Source organism: Archocentrus centrarchus, unplaced genomic scaffold, assembly GCF_007364275.1.
Source record: "Archocentrus centrarchus isolate MPI-CPG fArcCen1 unplaced genomic scaffold, fArcCen1 scaffold_41_ctg1, whole genome shotgun sequence".
NCBI lineage: Eukaryota > Metazoa > Chordata > Actinopteri > Cichliformes > Cichlidae > Archocentrus > Archocentrus centrarchus.
The window spans coordinates 2,468,408-2,478,313 of NW_022060267.1; the positions used below are offsets into that span (position 1 = coordinate 2,468,408).

The 9,906-nt window shown below is 41.3% G+C and overlaps 1 protein-coding gene across 1 annotated transcript; it reads left to right on the top strand.

Moving 5' to 3' along the window:
- The first annotated feature begins 7,109 nt into the window (after positions 1 to 7,109).
- LOC115776932 (general transcription factor II-I repeat domain-containing protein 2A-like) lies at positions 7,110 to 8,352 on the top strand. The gene has a single exon (XM_030724734.1). It carries the CDS (start codon positions 7,174 to 7,176, stop codon positions 8,350 to 8,352), a length of 1,179 nt encoding a protein of 392 aa, XP_030580594.1. The 5' UTR covers positions 7,110 to 7,173.
- The last annotated feature ends 1,554 nt before the right edge of the window (positions 8,353 to 9,906 follow it).

Below are 9,906 nucleotides of genomic sequence, written 5' to 3' on the forward strand. Positions count from 1 at the left end.
CAGATGTTCTATATAAAATACCAAATTAGATATGTCTTTAAAAGCAAAGTAAATATGTACTCATAAATGTTTAAAGAACATATCAGGAAGAGTTTGTGAATAAGAAGAACACTGGCCTTTCAAAGAGGTTGATCCACTGGCCTTCAGGCTCTGGCCAGATGTCTCCTCTGGTTCTGTCTATGTTGCCACTCCCCTTGTCTCTCATGCAGGGCAAAGAGAAAAGGCAAGAATTAGTTCAGATATTAACATATAAAATCACACATATAATAATATCCATCCTCCACATAGCTTTGCAGTATAACATCAACAGAGCAAGTTTATTACACTACCAAGCATCTTAAACGTGTAATCTGTCTTTAAACACCATTTCTTTAGAACCCACTTTATTTATTTCTTTTTCACTTTTTTTTTTCTTTCTTCAAGGAACCATAAAACTAACAAAATCCTTCTAAAAAGGAATCATGGAATTCTGTCATCAAAGACCTCTTACAGAAAGATTCACAAATTGTAAGAGCACAAGATCATTAAAACATATTAGCCTTAAACTGTTAACTATAAAGCCCTCAAAGAAGTGTCTGAATTTCTAACAATAGCAGGCAACTCATATGTTGTTTTTTATCATTACCCATAATAGAACATCTATAACCTCTATGTTTAATTACCAATCAGCAGCAACCTCATAAGGCAAGATGCCACACCTACACACACACACAGATTCTCCAAGCGCAGGAGAAATAAAAAGAAGGAGGGAGGGGGATCTCCTCCTCATAAACAAACAAAGGACAGGCTCAAATTCACACACACCTCCACAAAATGGTGAATCCTCACACACCCAAAAACCCAAAATGGACGCTTGGCCAAAAGTTCCACAACCACATGTGGATGATTTACAACTCTAAGCAGACAGAGGCCTCACAGCTCTGTCTCTCCTCCTGCTTAAATCCTGCACAACCACATGCTCTGTTTACAACAATGTATGTACCAGATTATCACTTTTTCACATGTTAACACCAATTGTCAAATCCTCTACTCCAACTATTCCATTTCACACACACTTTTACTTCTCTTTAAAGCCAATAAAACTTAATTTATTAATCACACACCACTCTGCTCTCCAGAGGAAAGGAGGGGCAAACACACACACACACACACACAGACATAAGAAGGAGGGGGGGTGAAAGGCTCCTTCTCACACATTTAATCAATCCACATAAACATATGCCTACACACCCAGGTGATCTGCTCTCTGCACAGACAAAAGCACACACTCACAGGCCGGCACACACACAACATAACGGTCAAACACATCTCATTTCACATAAACACATATAGACTTTACAAAAGAGCCAGGAAAGTCAGGTCAAATTTTGTTATTCAAAAATAATAACCAATTTGACACACACACGTCTCGCTCAACATGAAACATAAACACACAGACTAGTCGACTTTTTCTTCTCTGCCACTGCCGCTTCTTCTCATCTTAATTTTAGGATATTAATTTCTGCTACCTCTATTAAAGTGCAAATTCAAATAGAAGGTTATATCATACACAACTCAGTGTCAATGAAACCTTTTCTACAGAACTTTTTACACTTCCAGTTTTCCTCCCAAAAAAAAAACTGACCTAAGAAAACATTCTAATGTTTAATCAGGATTTAGGCCTACCTAAAGCAGCTCCATTATTGAAGGCTTAACCCAATTAAGCAGCTATTTCTTTCCTTATCTTTATTCTTATTTCTTTTCATTTTACTCTTATTTCTTCTCTTTTACACTTTTATCTCTTTTACTCTTATTTCTTCTCTTTTACACTTTTATCTCTTTTACTCTTATTTCTTCTCTTTTACACTTTTATCTCTTTTACTCTTATTTCTTCTCTTACAGGGGCTAGCTTTTACAATTTATTCTGAAGAAGAAAAGGACTTGTAAACCCAAATACTTGCTTTTAGTCTTAAGAATAAAAATGAGGGAACTCTAAACCCAATTTCCCTGTCTTTTGGGGGGCAGCTTTTTCAATTTATTCTGACACAGAAGAACTTCTAGACCCAAGTTACTCATTCTTCTGTTTTAGAATAAAAAGAGGGACCTTGAAACCCATTTCCCTGGACTTTTAAGGGTTGGCAGCTTTTTGCGGCATGTTGTGAGACATTGGTCTCTATAACCTTTATATCCTAAACAGACCGCAAGGACCTCTAAACCTATTAAACCCCGAGGGTGGGCATTCTCAGTGAGGTGATCAATCTCACAGCCATCACCCGTGTCCTTTTTTCTTTAATTCTTATTTTACTTCATTCTTTAACACTGTGTCTCTCCCTCTCTTTTTTTTTTTTTTTCAATAACCTCACAAATACTTAAAAATTTAAAACGAAGGATAACCACAACACACACAAAAACCAAAAATCCTCCAACACAGGTGCTTTTGCTGTGTGAGCTGGAATAAAACACACACTCACTTCAGAGAGAAGGCTCCTGGCCATGAGCTCCCCAGAAGCTGACCGCATGCTGTTGCCCACAATCAGTTCTCAGTTCCGTGACGCCAAAATGTAGTGACGCCAAAAATGTAGTTTATGGTTTGAAAATTGTAATTTCATGATGTGGTTGAAGAAATCCTTCGCCGACAGTCTTAATGTATAACATAGAGTTTATTTACAAAAAGACGATGTCAAAACAGGCGCTTTCCTTTGCGACCTGGGAGAGGGTATGTCTCTAATGGCCCTAGCTCTCAGAACAAAAGGGAGACAGACATTATATAGTGTTAGCAACCCCCACATCCTAACTTCCATATATGGTTATAAAAACAGACTTCAGCCTCCTAACCTACAGCTAAACATCTGGACATCTCCTTATATGGCAAGCTAGAGAGCTACAAGGACATTCTATGCATTCCTTCTGGCTTGAGGCCAGACCTTAAAGCTCAGGTTACCCTTCTGCACAAACAATAAAGGCTTTAAGAAGAGAGACCATATATGCATACACATAGAAAGTTTAACAGAACAATACCGACACTACATAAAGTATTTTCTGAATAACCAGGTATAGCTTGTTTCCTGCATGTATGTGAGGTCATTCCTTTTTTAGAGAGAGCAACAAGAGATTACACTCTCATACCATTCACTCCTAAAGCAGCCCTGACTCAAGGCCATAATCCTAAAGAAGAAAACCTATACATAAATGCAGTTTAACACACAAATTAACACACAGATCGATCAGACACTACAAGGGTCTATCCAGAGGAGAGCTGGAACAGGATTTAGCATCAGATCAGAGCCGTCCCTGTTAATGAAGATACTGTTACTGTGGGTAAATGCATCAGTCTGGCTTTGCTTTTATTCAGCAGGCACATATTGTAACACTGAGACATTAACACACTGACACAGACCCATTAATAGCTTCAGTTTGGTCGATCACAGATTGAGCAGAGAGAAGTCGCTCACTGTGAGATAAAGAAGCTCAGGTCACTTCTGCTCTGTTTCATCCCGGCATTCCTGAGGAGCAGGAATAACTGGAATAACTGGAATTAGTGGGCTCGGCTCTAAACTCTCAACGTGAGGACTTATTTATTTTATTTGTTATTTATTTTGGACATTTAAAACAACATGTTGTTTCTGTTCTGCTGTGTGATTGTTAGAGAAACTCTCATAGACAGTGCCTTTTTAAATAATATAGTTTATTACAAAAGGACAATGTCATACATTGGCCTCCAGATGCAAACAGGAGAGGATGCTAATCTTCTTTTCTTCTCTCTTTCTGAGCAAGAGGAATCACTACAGTTAGATACCTTTCATAACCCACTCCCACAGTTTTAATCTCTCTCAAACATCATATCTTATGGAGAACTGGCTTCAAATGGTTCTCAGCTTGTTTTTCAGCATGTATGATCTTTCCCTCAGTTGGCAAGTGCCCAAAGAGGGAACACAATATCTAATATCTTTGTGCTGATGGAAACCATATATGCATTCTGAGATGCATCTTTTTCAGACAAGAACTCAAAGGAAAAGGTCTGAACTCAAGGCCCTCTGTCCTAGCACCGGGAAACCCACAGCAGACTGGACACCACAAACATCCCTTTATACTCAATCTGTATCCATATTTACATTTATACATAAGTTTACTATATACACATATATATACATTTATGTTGACAATATGAAAAGAATACTAAAAGAAAAATAAAATAATGCAAAAATGAAGAGTCAAGAAAAGAAAAGAATCCATCAGAAGTATGCAGGTACTTATTAATTCCTACCCCAGGGTAAATGGACTAGTTCTTATACTTTTCTACTCTGAGTACTCAAAGAGCTTATACAACATGTTTGAATTTACCCCATTCATACAAGCACTTCCATGATTAACTAAGCTAAGTGCTTTAATTATTATCTAACATTCACACTCCAACGTTTGTGTTGAAGAACAATTTGGGGTTCAGTATCTTGCCCAAGGATACTTTGGCATGCAGCCTGGAGTAGCCAGGAATCGAACCACTGACTTTCCAATCAGTAGGTAACCTGCTCTACCTCCTGAGCTACAGCCACCCCATGATCAGCACTTTATCCATAGATTATATTCACCGTGCACCAGGGGTCCCCAAGCTCACCTACATTTGTGATGAAACTAGTTTTTTTTTTACATGCCAGTGAAAGAAAGAAGAAACTATTCCTCCTCTTCATATTTGATCAGTTGTGACAACACTAATTTAATGAGTAGGCTACACTGACTTCCTGTGTGCATTCTGGTAGTTTGCTGCATCCCATCAGCAGTTGTGACCTGATGCTCCGTCAGTTTCAGTCATTTGTGGATGAAGCTCCAAAAGAGAAATGTGATAGTTTCCTAGTTTTGTTTATGCAGTTTTGAATTTCTGTCTTTTTTCTGGTAATTCCTGCTTGGTTTCATTGGTTATATCCTCAGACTTCTTAGTTTATCTTTCTGAGTTCTGTTCTTGGCTGTTGTTCAGTTTCTATTTAATCCTGTTTCAGTTCTCAGGCTTCTCGTTTTCACAGCATTTTATTGTTTCTGGTTTGTTCTCCTGTTCAGTGGATTCAGTCCTGGTCTCTGTTCCCTGTGCTATATTTTAAATCCTCCTCTTGTGTCTAGTTAGTGTGTCTGCTTTCCTGTGTTGTGTCAAGTCAGTATTTGTTTCCATGTCTTCTTCCTGTTTTACTTTGTTTTGTTTGTTAAGGGAGCGGACGTGTCGTAATTGCTCTGCAGAGCAAACCCTGATAAGAAAACTTATTTGGACTGACATTCATAAATGAAAACATCTCTATAATCACCTAAGACACAAAAAGACTCTCAAGACCCGGCCGATTAAAGCTGCGTTTCCATACAGAACGACTCAGCGCGGGTCGATTGGACTCACCGTGATTTGACTGCATTTCCATTAGAATCAGGAACAAGGTTGGAGTCCTTTTTTGTACTCACTCACCTGAGGTTCTAAGCAAACGTGACATGGAAGAACAGCCTGCCACTGATTGGTCAGGGAGTATCATCACTAGCGGAGCCATGAGAGCGACTCCTTCACCAGACTCAGCGTGCCATTTCTAAACCCAACAGCAAGAAACTGGAGGCACACAAAGCACCGGTTGAATGCCCAGACCGACAGTTTGCAGCGGCAGTTTTGCAACATGAGAGCCATCTGAAACACACACAGCATACATTTTATAACCTTATACTGCCGTGCGATCACCGCTGAAGCACCGTTACCTGTCCCTACTAGCCGAACAGCTGGTTAGCACAGAGCCTGAGGCGGCTGATCAAAGTAACTTTGAGTTACCGTAATAATGTGACTGTTTGTCCTATTGGAAAAATTCAAACAGTTTCTGAAAGCTGAGAAACTGCACTTCACAACCAACATGGGGTATTATTATGGTGTTATTACAGTAATTGTTGCTGAAAGTCTACTAACGGTGGCTCTTTTGAAGTACACTGAGCCGATTATGACATGTTCAGGGGTATAGGCTCATACTTATTGTAAGAAAGGGTTATTGTAGATGTAGGGCAGGTTCGTGGGTAAGACCAGACCAGGATGAGGTATCGGTTAGGATACAGGAAGAATGAGGAGAGACGGATCTTCTGTTACTGGCTTGCCACCCAGTAGCTTTAATGATGTCTGAGTAATCAGTTTCTTGAATAACAAACAACGTAATCAATTACTGCTATTCTAACAGGAGAGAATGTAACTAAGTTGTCTCTAAATAGCATACATGTTTGGGTTCTACAATCTCCATAGAGCAGGGGTGGGCAAACTACGGCCCGGGGGCCGTATGCGGCCCGTTAAGCTTTTTAATCCGGCCCCCCGAATTTGAATCAATTATAATGGTAAACCTTGTTAATGTTTTACTCTCCCTGCAATTGTGGCGTTTATCGCTAGATGGGATACTCTGACACACTGACCTTTGTTGAGGTGCGCTCTTACGCTGCATTCAAGTGGTGTCGGAAGACCCGTCTTGCCGAGTTGTTTTTCCCAGTGGGAAAGTGATTTTTACGATCATTCCGACACCGCATGAACGCATCATTATTCAGCGTTTTCCCTCTTTGACAGCTCAACCCTTCTGCAATGATGAGCGGAGCTAAAAAAAGAAAAGTGGACAGAGAATGTCGAGTGTTTAATAAGGAGTGGACAACTAAATATTTTTTTACCGAACACAGATCTACTGCTGTATGCCTGATATGCAAAGAGACTGTGGCGGTTTTTAAAGAGTTTAACATCAGCTGTCACTTTACCACAAAACTAGCAAGCAGTCAGAGAAAGAACGGGAAGCTACTGCTCAGAGGTTGATAGCTAATTTACAAGCTCAACAATGTATTTTTCATCGTCAAAGTGCCATCCAAGAGTCAAGTACCAAGGCCAGTTTTATGCTATCATTCAAATTAGCAAAGGCCAGCAAGCCTCTGTCTGACGGGGAGTTTTTAAAGGAATGTATGGTGGAGGCAGCAGGTGTCTTGTGTCCAGAGGCCAAAGACAAGTTTGAAAAAATCAGTCTATCACGCAAGACAGTGACTCGCCCTGTGGAACTGATAGACGAAGAGCTAACTAGCAACTTAAAAAAAACGGCAGAGTCATTCACGTTTTATTCATTAGCTCTGGATGAAAGCAACGATGTAAATGACACTGCTCAGCTCCTCATTTTTATCCGAGGAATTAACGATACTTTTGAAATAACAGAGGATTTTTTGACAATGGAGTCTCTGAAAGGAAAAACACGGGGGGAGGACTTGTATAACCGGGTGTCTGCTGTCATTGAAAATACGAAGCTGTCTTGGAGTAAACTTATCAACGTCACCACAGATGGATCTCCAAATTTAACAGGGAAAAATGTTGGCCTGCTGAGAAGAATCCAGGATAAAGTGAAAGAAGAAAATCCTGACCAGGATGTTATTTTCCTTCACTGCATCATCCACCAGGAATCTCTATGTAAATCTGTATTACAGCTGAATCATGTTGTGAATCCTATCGTAAAACTTGTCAACTTTATACGTGCAAGGGGACTTCAGCACCGTCAATTCATCGCGTTCTTGGAGGAAACTGATGCACAGCACCATGACCTACTTTATCACTCCCGTGTCCGCTGGTTAAGCTTGGGAAAAGTGCTTCAACGAGTGTGGGACCTCAAAGAGGAGATCGGTGCATTTTTGGAGCTACTGGGGAAGGCAGACGAATTTCCTGAGCTGAGCAACAAGAACTGGCTTTGTGACTTTGCGTTTGCTGTGGATATATTTTCACACACGAATGAGCTGAACGTGAACATACAGGGGAAGGATCGGTTTGTGCATGACCTGTACACAAGCGTGAAAGCCTTCAAAGCCAAACTGGCTTTATGTTCCAAGCAAATCCTAAATGAGTCATTCACTCATTTCCCCACACTAGCTACACTGAAAGAGGAGGCTGGCGCAAAAGTTAAGAAATACAGCGAGACACTGGATGCGCTCCACAAAGAATTCCGCCGTCGCTTTGTTGATTTTGAGAAAATTAACAAGTCACTTCAGTTGGTGGCCTGTCCCCTGTCACAAGACCCCGAAACAGCACCAGAAGAGATGCAGCTGGAACTGATAGACCTTCAGGCTGATGCTGTCTTGAAAGAGAAGTTCAACTCTCTTAAACTGAATGACTTTTATGCGTCACTTAATGAAGCGGTGTTTCCAAACCTCCGGAGGACGGCACAGAAGATTCTGGCGTTGTTCGGCTTGACCTATGTGTGTGAACAGACGTTCAGCGTCATGAACTTCAACAAAGCCAGCCACAGATCCAATTTGACTGACCAACACCTCAGATCCATCCTGAGAATCGCCACAACAAAACTGACTCCAGACTTTGATGCGCTTGTTAAAAAGGGACACCAACAACACTGTTCCCACTGAAATCAAAAGTAAGTTTCTCTGCTCTTAAACATGCATTTACGTGTTACATGTCATTTCTGTTAAGGTGTGCTCATAAGTGGTGTGCAGGTGCACTGCCTTCTCAATATAAACAATGCACACCAGATATATTTAACATGGCAACATACTGGCATGTTGTCACTGTTCCGATCTGCATGTCCAACCATTTTTGAAATGTTGAGGAGAGTGATGATAATATCCTGAAGGATATCAAAACTTTAAATGCTTCAAAATGGTAACTGTTAGTATTTTTTTTTTTTAAACTGTATTTTGTTAATGGAATTTTCAGTTTTAAGAGTCATTTCAATAAAGAAATACTGTGGGACTTGGAAGAGATATTTTGTTGTATTGCTTTTCTTAATTTTCTATTAAAATTAAAGCACCTTTTCTACATATCCCATGTTATTCTTTCTCTTATGAGGTGAATTACTAAAACACTCCATCCATCTGCTCCTGGTCCGGCCCTTCTGTCAAATTTAAAACCCTCTGTGGCCCACGAGTCAAAAAGTTTGCCCACCCCTGCCATAGAGTACCCGTTTAACTGCATATACAGGTATACATAAATACACACACACACACACGCGCGCGCGCTTACCTATGTATCAATAAGAGGACGTATCGGCCAGTAGCTTACGTAACATGCCCCGAACGTAGTTTAACACAAACAACTGAATTAACACCATAATCACAATAATATTCATGCATGCCCCATCCCATGGAGATACAATTCCTCCCTGCCGGTCGGTAATGTCCCAGCGCATGTGCTGAACATGGATTAACAGAAGTCAGTCTGAACATTGCGCTGAACCCGGAAATGGGTCGCGCTGCGTGCGCTGAATAGAGTTATGAGTAGAACTTAATAACTCAAAGGACACTTACATCTTGTCATTCACTTAGCTCTCAGAACATCCAGAAGGGGGGAAACACGCAGTCTATATGGCTCGGGCGATCGCACAGGGTTCGGTGTGGTGTGGTCGCCATTACACCCTCTCACAGTTCTCTATCTCTCTCACCAGATACGCTAAGGGCGATCATGCAACGTCGGACAGGCTAGCTGCAAGATTTAAAGGGCCTGTACAGTTTCGGACCAGACCTTTCATACAGCCGCCCCCAAATGTGCGGGCACATTTGCCCCTGATAAAGGTCTACTCCCTCTGATTACGTGATCGGTCGGGAGGAGCATCGTCTTCCCCTGGGGGGAGAGCCGGCAACACTACTAAGCGAGCCACAGGTCGAGTGTACATGTGCCCTTTGATCCTCACATCCGCTGCTCTGATCCGTCCATCATCACTGCGGTGAACCTTGGCCACCCGTCCGATTGGCCACAGAGCCCGAGGTAGCTGGGGTTCTACCAACATGATGATAGCATTCTCAAGGAGCTCAGGCGCTGAGTGCCATTTGTGCCTGGTCTGAAGGTTAGGAAGATATTCCCAGATGAATCTCAACCAGAATTGGTCGGCTAGAACTTGGGAATGTCTCCAGCGCCGACGGCTGAGGATCGCCGCCGCTGGGTATACCACCTGAGGGAGCGATACG

Coding starts and splice junctions, on each gene's coding strand:
- LOC115776932 (XM_030724734.1), top strand. CDS start 7,174: ATGGAGTCTCTGAAAGGAAAAACACGGGGGGAGGACTTGTATAACCGG.